The 21,762-nt window shown below is 40.1% G+C and overlaps 1 protein-coding gene across 17 annotated transcripts in view; it reads right to left on the bottom strand.

Annotated features, from left to right (window-relative positions):
• Positions 1-21,762, bottom strand: part of TIAM1 (TIAM Rac1 associated GEF 1) — a 229,617-nt gene that overhangs the window by 129,198 nt on the left and 78,657 nt on the right. For 3 of the 17 annotated variants that reach the window (XM_061627849.1, XM_061627850.1, XM_061627848.1), the window contains exon 1: positions 7,998-8,054. The exons of 9 other annotated variants lie outside the window; for them this stretch is intronic. In XM_061627849.1, coding sequence (XP_061483833.1) covers positions 7,998-8,031 — 34 coding nt within the window. In that variant the 5' untranslated portion in view covers positions 8,032-8,054. Of the gene's footprint in view, positions 1-4,550; positions 4,700-7,997; positions 8,084-18,356; positions 18,508-21,762 lie in introns of those variants that run through there. 5 more of the 17 variants (XM_061627832.1, XM_061627846.1, XM_061627841.1 and 2 more) reach the window with 4 other exon arrangements.

Here is a 21,762-nt window from a genome sequence, read left to right as displayed (position 1 = left end):
AGCAAAACTACTTCAAGGCTTTTAATCTTATACCAACTTCTGGGGGATTTTCAGTACTGAGGGCTTTCTATTATGTTAATAGTTTGATTTCAGATTTGTTTGACTGGACCACTCCCTGTCTAGCTGATGCATTTCCCTAGGCCCTAGCCATTATAATTCAAAAGTTCTGAAAGAGTTCCTTCATATGCTACATACACCAAAGCAAGCAGGGTATTATTTACGCCTCAGGCTAATGAATGATTGACAAACAGAGGTGAATATTTTAAAGCCCCAATTCACAGAACTGTACTTTCACAGAGCCCTCTCCAGTCTAGTAACCAGGATGTCCTCAGACTCTGATCTCACTTTATTAAACTGCAGTATGGATTACAGAGATAATGGTAAAGCACATTTCACTCTCAGTGGAAATGAAAGTTTGCCTGGTAAGGAGTTCTCTGCAGAAGCTCTGCCAGCCTGGGAAAAGACCTGCCCTGCCCCTCTTACCCCAAAGTGACTTTGGAAGCCTACACCTGCTTTGAAGGGGAGAAGTCCACACCTCTGCTTTCAGAGAGAGTGTGCTGCTGCTGAATGTTTCGTCCCTCCAAAACAAGCCTCTGCTCAAAATAATGGAGTTTTGTAGGAGATATAGTAGATGGTTTTATTTAGGGGTTGGGGTGTGTGTTAACGGTTACTTCTTCCTTGTTTGTTTTTAAAGATTGTTTTATTATGTTCATAATATTGAAAAGTTGTTTTTGCTTGCTGTTATATTTGTTATGTTATTGTTTTATTTTTTGTTAAGAAATTGTTTTTGCAATTGTTTCTGAGATGTATTTCTGTTCATCAGTTGTAAGCCGCCTTGAGCACAATTTTTTGTGAAAAGGTGGCATACAAAATGAATGAATGAAAATATCTTATTATTAATAATAATAATTAGGTTATGAAGGCAGGGAAAGGGATAGGCAGTAGTACAGTACTCTGATATCAGTATGTTACTCCATCTCAATACATCCTAAGTGTATGTGCAATAATAATTTCCAAAGATCCAACATATATCTGGAAAATTTAACAGAGAGCTGGCTTAGGCCATGATCCAGATCATGAGGCACAACTGGCTTCCTTCAAAAATAAACATATCAATATGATGAAACAGGGCATGTTGGCTATGATTGCTAATATCTAGTTTATTGGCTGCCACTTAAAAGTACCAAACTCCAGTTGGGAGCAGCCAAAGCTTGCAAAGCGATCATTCTTAAAAGGTTATGTACATGTCTTTTCCTTTGTCTACTTACAGGGAGTGATCTGTCACACATTTTTCCTGGCCAGGCCCTTCTAGGAAGTAAGTTTGTATAGCTTGTCTAGACCCCCCTCCTCAGTGCAATTTTCAATTTAAATGTTAAGCAGCTTTCTTAGCTGGAAAAGGTGCAATTATTCACCCCTGGTGGCCAATATCATTCATTACTTGCCCAGATCTAATTGGCTTATGGGGACGGGTTTGGGTAATCTGGTTATTTAGATGAGACACTGCCCTTGATAGCAGATGAAAACACCATTCAGGCTTGGACTGAGTCTTCATTTCTCTGAAAACACACCTATGCAATCTGTGTTTAGCTCTTCCCATTTCTGAAGTAATTTCTTTCCAGTGTTGTTAAGCAGTGCAAGCTATGATCAACATAAAACCAGGTTCTCTTCTAAACATGGTTGCAGACCCACTTCAAACCATGATTAGACTGTGGTTTATCAGGGAATCATGGCTTGCATTAACCATAGTGTGAAATGTTGGCTAACATCTGAAACTGAAAGGGTAAACACACTAGGGAGAGGGACAACACACATCCAGAAGGCTGGCTCTCTAGTAGGAAACCATAGTTTGCAGGGAGCCAGCATTACATTACCAGGCAAAGCAAATCAGATGGGTTTTAATGAAATTCCTTCATGGTCAATGCTCTAGCCTGCCTGCAGATATTAAAATACCATGTGTCCTATGCATCTGAATGCTATACCAAACACTGCTGTATGACCTGCTCCATAGCCATACTGCTCATTTATTTGATAAATAATGCAACCATTTTCTGCTATGTGTTCTGGAGAATGAAATTAGTTTTATGCCAGTATCACAGCAGAAGCCATGAACATGTTGCTATTCAGGAAATATTCAGGTTATGGAGAGGGGAAAAAACCTCACCATTCTCACAGAGAGATGTCTTGCTCAAGATCTACTGAACCCACAGAAAGCAATGTTACAAAATATTGTTTAGATTTTACATAAGTGCAGAATGCTGATTCAGCAGAGAAAACCTATATAAAACCTATATAATCATTCATGACTTTATGTAGGAGAGTTCCATATCTTGTACACCTATACTTAACTAGTGCTAGCCAAGAATAGTAAGTCTCATATGAGATCAAGATGATTTGCAAGATGCAAGGTATCATTATGTACACTGCTTAGAGAGTTTTCTGATTAAGCGGTTTATAATTTTTTCTAAATAAAATAAATAAATAAGGGCCCTGGATTGACAGACTTTATGGTCACCCCTGGTCTCTCCCCCATCCTCTGTGTGTACGCCAGAGTACTCAGGAGGGTGGTATCTCTGATTGTGTAGAGCGTTGGAGCAGGAAGAAGCAGTGAGTCTCTTGTGACTGCCCCAAAGCTCAATGCAATGTGAGGAAAAAACCCTCCCCAGACAACAACCCCCACTCCAACTCAACATGAGACATGCATTGTCCCCACTTCTGTGTCAGGGGAAATGTGAGGGTTTCTAATGTCATGAGGAGCAAGGGTCATCTCCCTTGGTGAGCAAAGTTATAGCATTCTGACTTCAATGCTTATTGTAGATTATTCTTTTTCTGTCTACATTAGGCTCATTTTCATAACTCTCCCATACATCCTGGCACTAGTATCAACACACACTTTGCTGAACAGGTAGAAGCTAATATACAGAAGAATTACCATATTATTCTGCTTCTGCAATAAAAAAAGGGTAGGCAACATATGGCTCAACACATTAGGCATAAGAACAACATGATTCAACAAGTTAAGCACTTAAGTGGGAGATATATAGAAATGCTTTAATCCATCTGAAATCTATAGGAAACTCATGTCCAAACTTTCAACATTTCTAAACAAATAAATCCATTCTCTGATATAATGAAAGGCACAATCAAATGAGATGGATTATCATTTTCTCACATTTGAGCAGAGTTCTCCATAGAAGTCTAATAAAACAATTCCCTTTGGGGTTGGATTTGTTCAAAATGTTTGGTGTTCTAACTTCTTAAAAGCCTTGTGACACTGTCCCATAGGCGAAACCAAACCACCAACAGATAACATACTTGCTGAGCTAAAGGAGGGCAATTTTCATATTTGTTTATATTTTATTTGAGGAGATACAACCAACAGTAAATATTTAAAGGTGAACTGCATCCTGAGCCTAAAAGCAATCATACTGAAGTACAATTCCATTGCAAACTGTAATGAAATTATAAATGTTTAAAGGGTTTTTTAAGCTTGTTTTCTCTCTGGTTCTGCAGTATCTGTAGCTTGACTATGCTAATCCTGTTTTCAGTCCTCTGTATTCTGACCTCCTTAATATCCCCATGCAAGGATGCTGAAATACTACAGTCTATTAATAATTTATTCCTCTCATCCAGCAATGGATTATTGTTCCATAAAACTCACTGAAACATGCTAGACTCTCTCTCTCTCTCTCTCTCTCTCTCTCTCTCTCACACACACACACACACACACACACACACAGAGTCCAAAAAGACATTTTAAAAGGAAACAATGTTGAATCTACCCCCTTTGCAAATTTGCTATTAGAGATTTGTGCCACTTAATTCTGGATTCAGTTGCAGTTTTAAAATTATTATTATGAAAGAGAACACTGATTAAAAATTGAAATTGTTGACTAGCTGCCATTTCACCCAAAGAGTCTTATCACTACTTCTATCAGGTTTTCTTGCACAGTCAGTTTTCATACTAAAGCACAAGTGAATAGGATCAGGGTAAGACAATAGTTGAAACAGTGGCCACGTCTTCTTGAGGAATTTCAAAGGGGCAACCACATTAGTCTGCTACAGGAAAGCACACAAAATGACATCTTTTAAAAAAAGACTAATTGTGGGGAAAGCTTTTGTGTAAATAAGCAAGCCAGAGCTGTGTGTGTGTTGTGTCAGCGAGCCAATTAGATACATTTTTCATCTGTTAAGTGGCTCAATTCAGACATAACAAACTATGGATCAGGTCCTGGTTTGATACAAATGACAAATAATGTTCTGGACAAACCATAATTAATGGTTTGCCCAGAACATGGTTTGCCATATTTGGATGAATCAACAAACAGAAGCTTCTTCCAAAACACAACTGGAAGCTTCTCATCTCATCCCATAATGAACATAGAAGCAGGGAAGGGAATGCATGAGCCTGAGAGCCTTCCCCATTCATATTAACAAACGATGGTTTGTTGTTCCATCTGAATTGAGCTAGTGGGTAATTTTAAGTTTGCACATATTTAAATAAATTTGCATATTACAAACAGTGCATTTTTGTCTTCAAGAGAAAGACTTACTGATGATGTTAACATTAGGTCCTAGAAAGAGTGGTTGCAGATCAGCTCCAGGCACTCTTGGATGAGACCAATTATCTAGATCCATTTCAATCGGGGTTCAGGCCCGGTTTTGGCACGGAGACAGCCTTGGTCGCCCTGTATGATGACCTCTGTCGGGAGAAAGACAGGGGGAGTGTAACCCTGTTGATTCTCCTTGATCTCTCAGCGGCTTTCGATATCATCGACCATGGTATCCTTCTGGGGAGACTCGCTGATCTGGGAGTTGGAGGTACTGCTTGGCAGTGGTTCTGCTCCTATTTGGCGGGTCGTCTCCAGAAGGTAGTGCTTGGGGAGTTTTGCTCGGCACCCTGGGTCCTCCAATATGGAGTCCACAGGGGTCAGTATTATCCCCCATGCTTTTTAACATCTACATGAAGCCGCTTGGTGCGGTCATCAGGAGTTTTGGAGTGCGTTGCCACCAGTATGCTGATGACACGCAGCTCTACTTCTCCTGTTCATCTTTCTCAGGTGAGGCTGTCAAGGTGATGAACCGATGCCTGGCTGCGGTAATGGACTGGATGAGAGCAAATAAATTGAAGCTCAATCCAGATAAGACTGAGATGCTGTTGGTGGGTGGTTCTCCTGACCAGATGGGAGAACCTGTCCTGGATGGGGTTACACTCCCCCTGAAGGAGCAGGTTCGTAGTTTGGGAGTTCTTTTAGAACCATCCCTGTCACTGGAGGCACAGGTTGCCTCGGTGGCACGGAGTGCTTTCTATCAACTTCGGTTGGTGGCCCAACTACGCCCCTATCCGGACAGGGAAAACCTTGCTTCAGTTGTCCATGCACTGGTAACCTCAAAATTGGACTACTGCAATGCTCTCTACGTGGGGCTGCCTTTGAAGACGGTTCGGAAGCTGCAGCTTGTGCAAAACGCGGCAGCCAGATTGTTAACAGGAACTCGGAGATGTGAACATATAACACCGATTCTGGCCCGCTTGCACTGGCTGCCTATACGCTTCCGGGCTCAATTCAAAGTGCTGGTTTTGACTTATAAAGCCTTACACGGCTTGGGACCACAATACCTGATGGAGCGCCTCTCCCGACATGAACCTACCCGTACACTACGTTCAACATCAAAGGCTCTCCTTCCGGGACCCACCCAGAGAGAAGCCCGGAAGTTGACAACAAGGAAACGGGCTTTCTCTGTGGTTGCCCCCGAATTATGGAATTCTCTCCCTGATGAGGTACGCCTGGCGCCAACATTGTTATCCTTTCGGCGCCAGGTAAAAACCTTCTTGTTCTCCCAGGCATTTTAACAATTTAATATCTACTTTTAACACCTACATCTATCACTCACAATCTTAATTTTAGTAATTTTAACATTAACATCTTAAACAGCTTAATATTTTAACTGATTTAATATGTTTTTATACTTAACATTTTAGGATTGTGTCTGTCGTTGTCCATGTGTTTAACTATGTTTAGTTATTTTGTTATATTGTTTCAATGTGTTTGATATATGTTTTTAATTGTATACTGGATGTTTTTATGCTGTAAACCGCCCAGAGAGCTTCGGCTATTGGGCAGTATAGAAATATAATAAATAAATAAATAAATAAATTATAGACCTATGACAAAGAGGTACTTTTGACACTGACTCCACAGAAAGGAAATTTACAAGATCCAGTTTGATACATGTACAGGTAGAAAATATGGACCTGACAACTACCTGGCACAAGCCCCACTGAAATGTATGGGGGTTTTCAGGGCATAATATTTTCACTGTACTTTTGAGGAAACAACTAGTCAAGGACAAATGTTATAAAGAAAGATGATAAAGAAAGCATTTTATAAGAGCGACTGTACCTTAAGCACATAATTGCCACAGCAATTTTCTGGGCATTTCAAAATGAAATGATGATCAGTTTTAAGCTCAAGATGAAGTGACACACCCACATAAGCATTTCCCAGAGGACTTTTTTTTAAAAAAAAAAATGTTAATCTTGTATAATAATTTAAATCAACCCAGGAATGTAACACTTCTAAAAAGAGTAACTGTCTGGAAAATTGGGCTTTCATATAATCTAATGAAAGCATCACAAGCAGCAACCACCTGTCTTAATCAAGCTACAGAAAATGTATTTTGTTTGTCTGCCCTAGATAAATTATTCTGGGTGACAAAGTACCATGTCAATGGATGCAATTCAGAATCCAGCTAATCTATAGCTATGTAATATTAGACAATATGTTTTCCAAATACTACAGAGATAACAGCTCCAGACATCCTTTGCCTTACACCATGAATATAGTTCAGTAGTTCCCAAACTTTTTTCCCATGGACCACTTGCAAATTGTTTTTCAAGGGTCTTTGTGGACCACTTAATGATTTTTCTGCCTGTTGTAGCAATTGCAATGTGCTGTGCTAGATTATGGTGTGATTTTTAATTGCACTTTTATAGACATGCTGTTGGCCACCTGGATGAAGTTCATGGACCACAGTTTAGGAACCTCTGATATACTTAAAACATTGTTTTGCATTGGCTCAGCTGCAATAGATTCTAGTATCAATTGTCAGTTTATGTTTACTCCATGAGCACACATGGCTGTAGAGTTAATCAAGTAGATTCTTTCATTGTAGTTTTATCATCACTTGATCAAGTGATACCAAAGTTTGCTATTCATACCCCAATATTTCAGAAGATTAAAATATAAAAATACTTGAAACAAGTTGGGTTGCCTTAACCCAAAAGTAGGGTTGCCTAAAGAGATCCTGGAGTAGTCCTGCACAACAGACCGTAGCGTTCAGAAATATTTTGCAAGTCCAACAGCAGCAAACCATAGCCCTTCCTTGCCTGTATGAATGTTCTAAAATAAACCTTCTCAGTTTTCAAGATTTCACTGCTCATAACAGGATCATGAGCAAAACTGGAATTTTTCACACGATGAGCTTTAAGCAGTTACATAGAAGGTAACCTGTAATTATAGAGCCAGACAGCTTGGGGGAAAAGGTGCATCTTTAATAAGTAAGATGAGACACCTCTCTTTTTCTCTCAGGGACTACTGCTATTAAATCCTTCACTCCCAGTAAATCAAAACTTGGCTTTGCTAAAGAAGCTTTAACATTAAAAAAATCACATGCTTTGTTGTTGTTACTGCCTAGCAAAGCATAAATGCTTTTAAAAAGTAAATTTCTTCAAAATTTATTTTGAATAAAGTAGGGAGAAAAGGCCAGCTTTCTACCTCTAGCTGTGCCTTCTTTTCAACACAGAGGAAAGAGCCATGCAGGTTATAATTCAATCAGCACATAACCAATACCACAACCCTTAGTGCGTAACTGTCACATTGCAAGCAAGCGTGCACACACTCACCCTCCCCTACCCACCCTCAGCCACACTTCAAAATACAGCTATAAACAATATCCAATAGGAGACTTATCAGAGTTTCTTTTACAAGATAGCTGCTTACCATTAATCAGCCCAGGCATATCCTCTAGTCTCATTTCACAAAGCACTCAGATCCAGCAACAAAAATGAGGAAGCGTGAGCCTTTCATTCCGCTTTGGTTCAGAATGTGGGTGTAACTTGCTAAGTTTCATGCTAAGTAGAGATGGGTCATTTGGGTGTGTTTCAAAGGCTCTCCCTCCTCCCCCTCCTCCCCCTCTCTAGTCTAGTCTAAGGCTTTGTTTTTGCATTTTTCACACAGAGAAGAAAGCAAGCTATTGGGATCCTCTTCAATTTCCTCAAATCTAAATACCTACAAACACCACCTCAGCAGGATCCCTTGAATAAAGATGCCTGGAACAACAGCCGGGTTTAGCCAGTTACTGAAAAAACACAGCAACCCTAGAGAAGGGCTAAACATTTGGAATGGCACTTCAGCTGCGTTGACACATGTGCTCCATAAGCATCAGATTGAAGTCAAGTAATTCCCAGGAAAAGTCAAAACAAAGAGGAGGTGGGCTGCTCCTGAGGAATTGGATCAGGCAATTATGATGTCCCTGCCAAATCATCGCAGAATGACTGGCACACTCAGAGATTCCATCTTGTATCTCTAATACAATTGCAGTCTCCAATACACAGCTGAGTGAACAACATATCCATATCTCCATTCACTCCAACTAGAATCCTAAATGCAGTTAAGAGGAAACTCGTCCTCATATTGAGAGCTTATGGTTCTCACTGCAGGGAGTGAGGGGGAAGAGACGAGAAGGTTCTGTTTTGGAGAATTCAAAGGAGAATACACATGTGAGCCACTTGCACTTCCTGTTCCTACTCCTCCACTCCCTCCCACATATTACATAATATTCTATCTTGGGAAAATGTTCTTCTTCCCCACTACATCTACACATATTAGAAAGTTCTAGGTTGACCTGCAAGTTTATTTCTACCATTAACAACATCACTGAACAGAGCACCAATACATAGCCATGTTCTTAGTACTGCAGGAAGAGGAATTCTGTGCAGGAAGCTCTGGATGGTCACAATACTAGACAAGATTTTATTTTTTTACTGTGTGTTTTATTTACCATGCCCAAGGGATGCTCAAAAATAGCATTAATTGCTCAGTTATGCAGAACATGATTCCATATAGAAGCTCATAAACAATTCTGACATCATCAACAAGAGTCTGAGAAAAGAGGATTGTAGTCATCACTAACAAGTTGTGACTACGTATGGGAGGCTAAGAGGCAACTCTCCAACTCTACATTGTACAGGTCACCATCTGAAGGCTCCTGGGAAATATTGAAAAGAACTTCGTAACCAGCTTAAACTATTCATGACAGATAATAAATAAATCTGCACAGACAAACCCCAAATAGACTAACCTAGAGACCCTCCACCTACCACCATTAACTCACCATAGGCAACCCTAGGCATTTCATTTTTGGAATATTTGTCAGATTTCCCCATCAAGTATATTTCATCCTCAGGTATTATGCTACCAGTACACCTAGTAATTTATGAGACATTGCCAATTTTCTGAGGAAGCCATAGTCCAGTGACAGTATCCCAGGGAATACTATTCTGGCGTCCATGGATTCTCTGTATCCATTGCCCACAAAGAGACAGATTACAAGTCTTCAGTTGCTTTATCCCTGATGACACCGTAAAGCATCTGGCCACCAAGCTTTCTCACTTTGTCCTCATCAACCATCTGCCATAAAGACACCACAGTGAAGAGCTCCAATATTACCATCACATGATTTTGCTACTTGAAACTGCCTCTGCCTAATGGCTACTCCATGCAGCAAGCCTTTATGAACAGGCTCACCATGCAGCTCTTCACACTTCGTATGGTTTATTCCCACACCACCATCAGTTGTGACAGCAGCTTACAGCAACATGAAGGCAAACTACTTTGCAGGGGACCAGGCAAGTCTGCACATAAATGGGTAGGCTCAAATTTGTTCTTAATCTCATGGATAATGGGGCTTGCAAAATGAATCGCAGCACAATCCTATGCATGTTTTTTGGAAGCAGGTCCCACTGCGTTCAATAGGACTAACTGGGAAGTAAGTATGCACAGGACTTCAGCCTTAATGAACACCCTTTATTATCATCAGCAATCATGCACTTTGACATGTGATAACTCTGAATGTCAAATGGTCAAGTTAAATCAAAAGCCTTGCTTCACTAAACCAATAAAAGAAAACCCAGACCAAACATTAGTTCAAATATAAGTGAGGAAAATGAACAGAACTGACTGTGAAATATTACTAATCAAGACATGAAAGTCAGTCTGCTGCCACAGAGATGTGTCAGGGAAGTAGCTGTAGTGGCAGTGATAGGACACAGAAGTACCACTGGAAAACTATTGCAGACCTTTTGATGACTTAACCTGCTTACTTAAGATTTACAGCAACCCCTATTTTGATGGCTTAGGTAGGGTTCAAAAAAATTAAAACAAAATTCTCTTCTCAAAATCTCCCTTAAAACTGATATATGAAATACCCAGTTAAAAAACCCATTATAACAGCTAACACCTAATGATTGCTACCCTGCCCCCCGTACTATCTTAACCCTGGCCCTTGAAAGCTAAACCTAATAAAAGGGACTTACAACTGCAATAATGGCAGGTAATTTATTGGCACTAGCCATACTAATGGCCGTAAAATGCAAATTGTTACAACACACCCTTGTGTTCTGAGCCATAAGGGCACTTAAAATATTTACAGGTTCACAGGACTGAAAGGAGTATTATTCATTATCCAGAAACACAAGGATTGCCGACATTGTAGTTACATGAAGAAGTCATATCTATTCCAAATCAAAACTGCCCAGCAGCTAAGCACATGAAGGCACACACACCTAAACATTTCAACCAAATGCAACCAATGGAAAACAAATGACTGAACCTCCATTTTAAATGGGTTTCAAACTAGAATTTATATATGCTAATGATTAAGCTGTATATAAAAGCATTTAATAAATAAATAAAGGAACGAACAACTTTTTGCTGTTAACACTCTTTTTACTTGCATTTTGTCAGAACAATTGCAACACTACATCCAACTAGCCTAGCCACTTCATACAGTTATTAATAGTCTTGTTTTACCCAGTGCTTTTTTTGGTAAAAAAAATGAGGTGCCAGTACTTATGCTTTAATAAAAGTGCTGGAAGTGCCAGCACAAAATGGTTACCATGGACAGCAAAAAAGAGGTGCAGGTACTCTGAACCAGTGAGCACCATCACAACAAAACACTGGTTCTACCAAAAATTTCATTTTCCTCCAGAAAGTGCTCTTTTAGAAACAGATAACAAAGGGAGCTGTGTCAATCTGACCTTTGGCTCATTTTTAATTGGCACAGAAAGGAAAACACAGTAAATTTGACCTTCCAACATTAACTAGCAAAAGGTACATCAAAAATAAAAACCCAGCAGGTGCAAGGAGAATGATAGCAAACCTACAGATTCAGAAATGTACCATAAATGTATGTTATGCTGATATAGTTTCCATTTAGCACTTGCAAGAGACCAAATCTCTGGTGGGGACAAATAACTTTTTCCTTGGTCTTTAGCTTACCTTTCCCCTCTGAGAGTCAGCTATAAGTCAAGCAGACATGCCTATAGTTTAAGTCTGACAAAGGGAGGTGATTCATAGAGATGACATATTACAGTCTGAGCATGTTCTAAAATCACGAGTGACACATACCAGTTGGGGAAGGTTCACAGCAGAGAGCTTGACTGACAACACCCTTGCCGATAGCCCTTGAAGGCAAAACAATGGCTTGTTGGCTCATGCCCACAGTATTTTGAAAACAGGCCCTTCCAGACTCTCAATCATCCTATTAAACAGCCAGTTAAGTTGAGCCAGTCTGGCAGAAGCCTTCACATATATTTTACAATGAGGGACCAAGACTTTTTTGCCTTTTGTCCCACATTAACCTAAGTTAAAACAGTGTTTTTTTCTTTCCAGTCTACACGGCTTTACACGCAGCTCGCAATCTTCCCATATAAGCACTCAAATGGCACTCCATCAGCCCATGTCGAAGTGCATGCTGGGACTCAGACTTTATGATGGACCCTGAGCATGTTACTAAAAACACACAGTTGCAGAATAGCAAAATACTCAACAGGTTGCTTCTCATCTCAAGTGGCGCAATATAGTTTGGAATGAATTTTACTTTTAGTGAGACAAATGGAGAAATTATCTCACCCCACTGACCTCCTGGTATTTCCAACCACAGCTCTCTTCCACTCCCTACAGCTGTCTGGAGCATTTTGAGGGAAGGAAGTAATCCCCCCCACCACCACCACTCACCTGCTTCCAAGACTTCAAAGACCAAAGCTATGAACTAGTAGAAAAAGGAGAGCTTGTAGAGGGGGAGGGGGAGAGGGACCACCAGAGTGAGGGACTAACAGCAGTAGTAGGGACCAGGGCTGTGGAGTCGGAGTCGTGGAGTCGAAAGCAATTCTGGGTGGAGTCGGAGTCGGTAGAAATGTACCAACTCAGACTTCAAAATAAATTAATATTTTAATATTAATATTAATATTAATTTATTAATATTAATACATTGATATACAATTGCCATTTATGAAGGAGTCAGAGTCGGAGTCAGACAGTAGAAAAATTAATATACATTTGCCATTTATGAAGGAGTCGGACAGTAGAAAAATAGAGTCGGAGTCGAAGGTTTGACATACCGACTCCACAGCCCTGCTAGGGACACAGATTTGCTCTGCAGGCTGCTAGCTACTGTCCCCAAATGCACAATGTGAAGATTGAACTCTTATTATTTATTTATTAAATTTATATCCTGCCCTTCCTCCCAGATGGAGCCAAGGGCAGCAAACAAAAACATTAGAAGGGCTCTAAAAATATCTTAAAAACGAGGACTTCCGGGAAGGGTGACTTAGCCTGTGCCTGCTTTTGAGACGGGCTCCTGCCTCAAAAGAAGCTTATTCAGATATATCAGTCAGTTTTTTCTTTTTTTTTTGACTGATTAAACTTCTCCCGGGTAGGGAGAAACGAAGAGATTAACCTCAAAGCCTATTTTTGTTGGGACGACCAGATCTCATTAATTTATGGGACGAGGTCCAGCCGACGAAGGTGGGACGGATTTTCAACAGCAAGCTCTATCTGTTAAAGCGAACGTTCATCTTATCTTCTAAGAGAGAACGCACTAACAGGCAAGCACCCTTCTTTCTATATTTTTCTTTTACTTGACTTAAATTGTTGCTGTTTAAAAGAGATTTGCCAGATTGATCGGTTTTTGACATCTCACTGGGGAGCCGTAACTTCTCTCTGCTACGCACTAATTAATAGCTTATCTCTGTTTTTGTTGCAAAAAGCTGTCCTGGATTTGCATTCTAAAGATACACACAGAAGAGGGATTTCTATTCCAGATTTTTATTTTGAAAAATATTATACTGTTTTGAGACTACTCTCTTTTTGGTCTATTTTATTTTGACGAATCTGTTTCTTGACGATTGCCATTAATTGCTTCGATCCTGGGAACTGCATTTTGTTTACTTAACTATTGGAGAGATAAGGCTGTCTGCTCTGTTTATACTGTGATGTCACCAAGTTTGGAGTATTAACCCAATTGTTGCTGAAATAAGAAGTGGTTTTCCTATATTTTTCTTTTAAAATGGCAATTAAGAAAGTGGCTGAGAATCTGGAAATAACTATGTTTCAGAGAATAATGAATGAGATTGAGATAACGAAAATTGAATTGAGTAAAATGAAGCAGGAGATTAAAGATATAAGGGTCCCTGTGAGAGAGGTGACCCTGGAAGGGGTCCCTGTGAGAGAGGAGACCCCGGAGATTGGAATAGGGGTCCCTGTGAGAGAGGAGACCCTGGAGACTGGAATAGGGGTCCCTGTGAGAGAGGAGATCCCGGAGATTGGAACAAACGTGGAACAGGAACAAGATTTGGAGTCTATGGACTTTAGAAATAAAATCTATTGTTTGGAACTCAATGTTATCTCTGAAGAAATTAATGAAGATTCTAGAGATAAAGTTATCAATGGCATGGATTATCTTCTGGACTGGAATGATGTGATGGAGCCCAATATAGAGAAAATCTATGGAATTAACTCCAGCCATGTGACAATGGAAAAACTTTTAAGAGATGACCCAGTGTATTTTGAAAAAAAGAACAGAGATATGATTTTACAGCAGTATTTCAGCAACTTATTCAGAATGGATGGCAAGAAAATATTTGGGATAGAGGTAATTCCCATCAGACTCTTATTATATGACTATGGCTTTGACAGCAAGATTATTATGGAATACTGATAATGGAAGATTGGATATTGAAATTACTGGACTTAACAAGACTACTGAAGATGGAAGATGGAAAATGGAACTAATAGAGATAATAGAACAATGGCTACTGAAATTACTGAACCTAACAGATTCTGATGTGATGGATTAATTGAAATGTTTATTTTGACTATGGTTATGACAATAAGATTATCATAATTAGTAATGAGATGGATTAATCGATATGCTTATCTGGAAAAAAAAATTGATAGATATATTTCTTAAAGAATTGAAACCTCTCTTTGACTTTTTGTGGAAAGAATAAAGTAATGTTTATGAGATTTGATGATTAAGTAAGATAACTACTGGAGGAAAGTGATTTTATAATATGACTTAAGAGACAGGATTGCTATATATTATAGACTTATAACTGATTTGATCTTTGACAAATGGGAAGTCAATATTTTACTCTTTATTTTTTATTTTTGTTTTTTTTTTTTCTTTTCTTCTTTTCTTTTTTTCTTTTTGTTTAACTATTTTTGATTTTGTTTTTTGTCTTTGAATGTTTTATGATTTTGTCTTGTATGTTTTATGAAAATCTGAATAAAAATTATTGAAAAAAATAAAATAAAAATATCTTAAAAACAAAACATATTTAAAAACATTAAAACAAAACATCTTAAAAACAACTTTTTTTAAAAAAAGCTTTAAAAGCTTCTTAAAAAGCAATTCCAGCACAGATGCAGACTGGGATAAGGTCTCTACTTAAAAGGCTTGTTGAAAGAGGAAGGTCTTCAGTAGGAACCGAAAAGATAAGAGAGGCGGTGCATGTCAAATATTTAAGGGGAGGGCATTCCAAAGTGTCTTAAATACTCTTAAATCGCAAATACTCTTAAATCATTGTTGTTGTTGTTGTTGTTATGTGCCTTCAAGTCGATCACAACTTATGGCGACCCTATGAATCAGCAACCTCCAACAGCATCTGTCGTGAACCACCCTGTTCAGATCTTGTAAGTTCAGGTCTCTGGCTTCCTTTATTGAATCAATCCATCTCTTGTTTGGCCTTCCTCTTTTTCTACTCTCTTCTGTTTTTCCGAGCATTATTGTCTTTTCTAGTGAATCAGGTCTTCTCATGATGTGTCCAAAGTATGATAACCTCAGTTTTATCATTTTAGCTTCTAGTGATAGTTCTGGTTTAATTTGTTCTAACACCCAATTATTTGTCTTTTTCGCAGTCCATGGTATCCGCAAAGCACTTCTCCGACACCACATTTCAAATTAAATGAAATAAATAAATAAAATAAATGTGGATTTTTCTCTTATCCGCTTTTTTCACTGTCCAACTTTCACATGCATACATAGAGATCGGGAATACCATGGTCTGAATGATCCTGACTTTAGTGTTCAGTGATACATCTTTACATTTGAGGACCTTTTCTAGTTCTCTCATAGCTGCCCTACCCAGTCCAAGCCTTCTTCTGATTTCTTGACTATTGCCTCCATTTTGGTTAATGACTGTGCCAAGGTATTGATAAATCCTTGACAAGTTCAATGTCCTCGTTGTCAACTTTAAAGTTACATAAATTTTCTGTTGTCATTACTTTAGTCTTTTTGACGTTCAGCTGTAGTCCTGCTTTTGTGCTTTCCTCTTGAACTTTCATCAGCATTCATTTCAAATCATTACTGGTTTCTGCTAATTGTATGGTATCATCTGCATATCTTAAATTATTGATATTTCTCCCTCCAATTTTCACACCTCTGTCATCTTGGTCCAATCCTACTTTCCATATGATATGTTCTGCGTATAGATTAAATAAATAGGATGATAAAATACACCCGTCTCACACCCTTTCCGATGGGGAACCTATCGGTTTCTCCATATTCTGTCCTTACAGTAGCCTCTTATCCAGAGTATAGGTTGCGCATCAGGACAATCAGATGCTGTGGCACCCCTATTTCTTTAAAGCATTCCATAGTTTTTCATCATCTACCCAGTCAAAGGCTTTGCTGTAATCTATAAAGCACAGGGTGATTTTCTTCTGAAATTCCTTGGTCCGTTCCATTATCCAACGTATGTTTGCGATGTGATCTCTGGTACCTCTTCCCTTTCTAAATCCAGCTTGGACGTCTGGCATTTCTTGCTCCATATATGGTAAGAGCCTTTGTTGTAGAATCTTGAGCATTACTTTACATGCATGGGATATTAAGGCGATTGTTCGATAATTACTGCATTCCCTGGGATCCCCTTTCTTTGGAATTGGGATGTATATGGAACACTTCCAGTCTGTGGGCCATTGTTTAGTTTTCCATATTTCTTGACAGATTTTTGTCAAAATTTGGACAGATTCAGTCTCAGTAGCTTGTAGCAACTCTTTTGGTATGCCATCTTTTCCTGGTGATTTGTTTCTTTCAAGTATTTTAAGAGCAGCTTCCACCTCGCATTCTAAAATGTCTGGTTCTTCATCATATGGTTCTTCAATGAATGAATCTGTCATCCTGTCATCTCTTTTATATACTTCTTCAGTGTATTGCTTCCATCTTCCTTTTATTTCATCTTGGCCAGTCAGTGTGTTCCCCTGTTGATTATTCAACATCCCTACTCTTGGTTTAAATTTCCCTTTCATTTCTCTAATCTTTTGGAATAGGGCTCTTGTTCTACCCTTTTTGTTGTCCTCTTCTATTTCTGTACAGTAACTATTGTAATAGTTCTCTTTGTCCCTACGTACTAGTCGCTGTATTGTTGCATTTAGGGTTCTGACTGTGTTTCTATCTCCTTTTGCTTTTGCTTTCCTTCTCTCTTTAACCATTTGAAGAGTTTCTTCAGTCATCCGTTGAGGTCTTTCTCTCTTTTTAACGAGAGGTATTATCTTTTTGCATTCTTCCCTGATAATGTCTCTGACTTCATTCCATAGTTCCAAAGTGTCTTAAATACTCTTAAATCGTAAAGACTCTTAAATCATAAAGACTCTTAAATCTCCCATTTTCTCAACTTCTCTCCCAGCCCTAAAATACACACAATGCTCTCTCTTCTTGCTTTTGCCACTCCATACAAGCAGAACAATTCTCTTGATTCCCATTTCCAGAGGCTGCCTGAATCCTATTCTTTTACCATTCTGGAAAGATCCTCCTGCTCCTCACCCATAAAGCCAACTTCATCCTGCAAAGCTCTCCTTAGGCCATCAAGTTTGCCACATCTGTATACTTACCTCTGGCTAGATGGGCATTATCATGCAAATGTTCAACTTCTCATACAGAAAAAAAGTCTCTGTATATGTGTCTGTGTGCCTATATATATATAGCACTAGGACAGGCAGGACATATTACATGAAACAGAACATCACCTGCAGGTCCTGCAATATAATTTATGTCATCTAATGCAAAAGACCAGGATCTCATATCCAATACATAGGAAAAACCACAACTGACCTACGCACATGCTTCGGAAACCACAAATCCGCAATCTTAACAAAAAAAAGTGGAGCAACCAGTTGCAAAACATTTCAACATTGAGGGCCACACAGCCTGTTGGACTTTTCTATAACAGTGATAGAGATGCCAACAGATCCAGCAGCATTGACTAAAAGGGAGAAATTGGCACCACATGGCCTGAACCTGGAGGACATTACCACCACTACTTAGCTTCTGCAAGTGAAGCCCCTCTGAGCATTCCATACTCAAAGCTCTGCAACTGCCACCTTGGTAACAGCATTTGTATGTTAGCAGCTGGTGAAGGCAGAAGCTGAAACGTTTTGTTAATACAATAAAAACCTGTTTTGTTAATCACAATTACGTATATATATATAATGCCTAGGAGTCCACAGATATGGATAAACAATGTTCACCTGCTACGTACTTCAGACAAACATTTTCCACAGCAAGGATTAACACTACAGCTTTTTCTGGACACCTTCTACATTGGACAAAATACATGTGAACTAATGAAGCTGATCTAAAAAGAGTGTGTCATAATTCAACAGTTGTTTTGCTTCTCCCACCGCCTCTCCTTTCCTTTTGTAAACCTTCTCTGGTACAGAGTCACATTCACCTACATTTAGCACCTAAGTATTACAATTTGATACTTTCCAATTAATATCAGCTCTGGCAGAGTTCCTTACCCTATTTAAACCACAAGACTAGATTGAAGAGTACCCTTTCGACTTCCCCGATAAACTGAAGACAACATGCTCTTCTAAATGCAATCACGTATCCAAGGCTTTGGATCTGCCTCCATGGAGCAGTAACAAGAGCACTTGATCAACATTATCCTGTCCACACCACACTGAAGAAATCACTACCTGACATACAGGGTGGGAAAAAAAGGATTATGACGTCTATTCAGAGAAGATGCATGTTCAAACAGAACACTGGGAAGATACACAACTGAACCCTAATAAATGTCAATGGGCTGTCACACCCTGAAACACCTGCTAATTAGCATCTGCATCATGAGTTAACCCATTGTTTAAATGCTATCACTTGGAGCAAAAGCAGGTTTGCGGGTAACTTACAGAGCATTTGAAATGCAGGTTATCCTCTCATTTTGGTAGCAATGAAATCTAGAATTTTAAAACAAGGAGCTAACCTTATTGTAGAATATAAAACAGAATATAAAACAACTTTTAAAAGAGAATTAGACAAAGTCAGGGTTCTCAAGGACACTTGCTGCTTAACATAAATAAAAATAAAACATCCTAAGTGTTGTTATCAGATTACCATCAAAAGGCCCACCTGCCTCTTCAATGAGTTCTGTGGTTTAAAAGCCGCTGGCCTGGTAACACACCTCTTGTAGGAGAGCACATTACACACTCTCCTTCCTTTTCTTCCCCAAACCTCTAGGTGTGTGGCAGAGTTTTTTATTACACTCGGTATCCTGGTTTGCATATCACACTAAGCCAAGCTTTGGCTTCGCACGAAGAGAGAGTATGGGCTCCGGAAGAGGAGATTGCAGCTGTTTTGCTCCTCCACAGTCATACCTTGACTTACAGTGTTGTCTCATCCCAGGCTCATGGTTTAGCTTTCTTCAGACAGACAAAGAGCTGTAACTACAGTTTGTGTTAACGTTCATAGCTTGTGGTTTGTTCAGAAGAGCTAAACCACAAAACTGAGTACAGAGAGCATGCTAAGTCAAAAAATGGTTTCGCTCAGTGCAGCGCAGCTGCAGAATGACTAGGGTGGAGCAAAGCAGCCATGATCTCCTCTCCCACAGCCTGCACTCTCTCTTGTTCATACTAAACCAAAGTTTGGCTCAGCATGACAGGCAAACCAGGCTATGGAGCATAATCAAAAACTCTGCAACACAACTAGAGGCTTTGGGAAGAAAAGGGAGTGCATAATACACGTGGCTGCAAGAGGTGTGTCAGCATGGGCATGGGCAATCTTTTCAGCAGCCAAGATATGACATATATAACGAGGGTATCTCTTCTCCCCGAGCCCTCTCAGCATTTAAGAGGTCAGAAGGGCAAACAGTTCTGCCTGTTTCGCTTTGCTAGATATGCTGCTTTTGCTGCCGCAGCATAAGCCTCTGTATGATCATTTAATATTTCAAAAAACACCTATAATATACGCTGCATGCACCACAGCTGATAAAAGCCTTTCGACAAATGTCGACTGTTCACATGCTACACACCAGAAGTCCCCAATTTGACTCAAAAGTTCTGCTGTAATTAATAAGCAATAACGTATAATAAAATGGAGATCTGCAACAAAATACCGGAGTGTATCCCCAGCTCCAAACAGAAAAATTTCTGTTCCTTTTCCACGCTCCGAAGACGTTCTCCTGCTCTGCTGTATAGCACTTTATTGCTAAACATAGCAAGGTGAGGACCTTTTGCCTTTCCCCCCCATATAGCGTCACGAGGGAAGGCTGGGTTTTTTTATCCTCACGGCAGGCAGCCCTCTCCCAATTTTAATCCCCATCTCCAGGATTATTTATTATAAACCGTTAGGGGCATAAACAGCCGCCCTACCCCTTCTTTCTTTTTCCCCTCTTCTGCTCCCTCTTTGTGGCCATACCCTGAATATTCAGTAGAACATTCAATGTTTAAAACAATTGCCTTGACCCCATATTACAGGTTGAGGTGTTATGTGCCTCTAAGGGGCAGTGGCTTACAATCGAACCGCAGTGTATTCCAAGGTTAGTATTGTCAGGTTGATGAGGGGGTGAGACTAGTTTGGAGTTCCAGCTAAAAAGCCCCTATGCAAAATTACTCCTTGGATTACCACAGATGCGGACAAGGTGCTTATGGCTATACATCTGACCAGGTGCCCTCTTGACCCCTGTCCCACTTGGCTCATTAAATCTAGCAGAGAGGGTTTGACTGGTTGGGTCCAGAGCATAGTTAATGTTTCATTGCAGGAAGGATGTGCTGACAGACACAGCTTGCATAAAGTGGGAATCAAGTGACAAAAACCATCATGTCTCTCCTTATCTCTAGGAGTATGAACTCATCAGTACCTGTGATTTATAGCATCACCTGCCATCTTATTACCTGGCCTGGTGTCAGAGTCAACCCCACAGGAGCTGGGTAGAATTAGCAGAACAAGCGCCTAGGGAAGGCTGAGACACCTCCTGATTACTTGGGCAATGAGCGAGGAGTGGCCCAAAAACAACACAGATAGTAGGCTGCTGACTGAAGAGCTCACCAAGCAGAAGAGTATTCTCAGCTGAAGACTGGAGCTTGTAACTATGATGGAACAGGATGAAGCAACCATTGCTCCCTCTTACTAAGGCTATTTCCCCATATATGCACAAGACAAAACAAACAGAAAGGAGGACCCAATGTCCCCACCCCACGTTATTAAGTTCTGAATTGTCAATCTGCTAAATATATAATGCGGGGGGGGCCTAAAAAGTATTTAGTATGGTGATAATCTTCCACATACCCTTTAAAAGCAATTAGCCCAGAGATGGCGAACCAGTGGCCCTCCAGATCTTGTTGGACTTCAACTCCTAGCATCCCTGATTATTGGGCACAATAGCTGTAACTGATGGGAGTTGGAATCCAACAACATTTGGAGGCCACATATTCCCTATCTTTGGATAAGTCATTCATATCCACAGATTCTGTACTATTATACTGATATTTTCAGGCTGGGTACCAGGCATGCCTGGGTCCTTGGGCACCAGCCTGGTCTGGGCCCACAGCACTGTAGCCCAACCCCTCCATGCAGGCGGTGTGGGACTAATAAACAAACCCACGCATCCCATCTACCTCTGTCATCTCTGTAAATGAAGTGTGTGCCTGCCATCAACCAAGATGGCGGCTGGGGCATCAGCCCCTTAGGGAAGCCTCTGCTTCCATCTTGGTTAATGGCAGGCACGGGCACACAGTGCACACATCATTCACAGAGATGGGAAAGGTAGGTGGGGAGTGAGTGCAGGCTTATTGAAGTCCACACTGACTGTATGGGGGGAGAGGTGCCTGGCAGCTCCCTCTCCGCAAGCTGTGGCAGGGTGAGGAGCCAACGGTGCAGTGGATCACAAAACAGGAACACCACTCTCCCACCCTAAGGAGGGCCCCC

The sequence above is a fragment of the Rhineura floridana genome, chromosome 5 (genome assembly GCF_030035675.1).
Source record: "Rhineura floridana isolate rRhiFlo1 chromosome 5, rRhiFlo1.hap2, whole genome shotgun sequence".
Lineage (NCBI taxonomy): Eukaryota > Metazoa > Chordata > Lepidosauria > Squamata > Rhineuridae > Rhineura > Rhineura floridana.
This window is presented reverse-complemented; position numbering and strand designations above follow the sequence as displayed.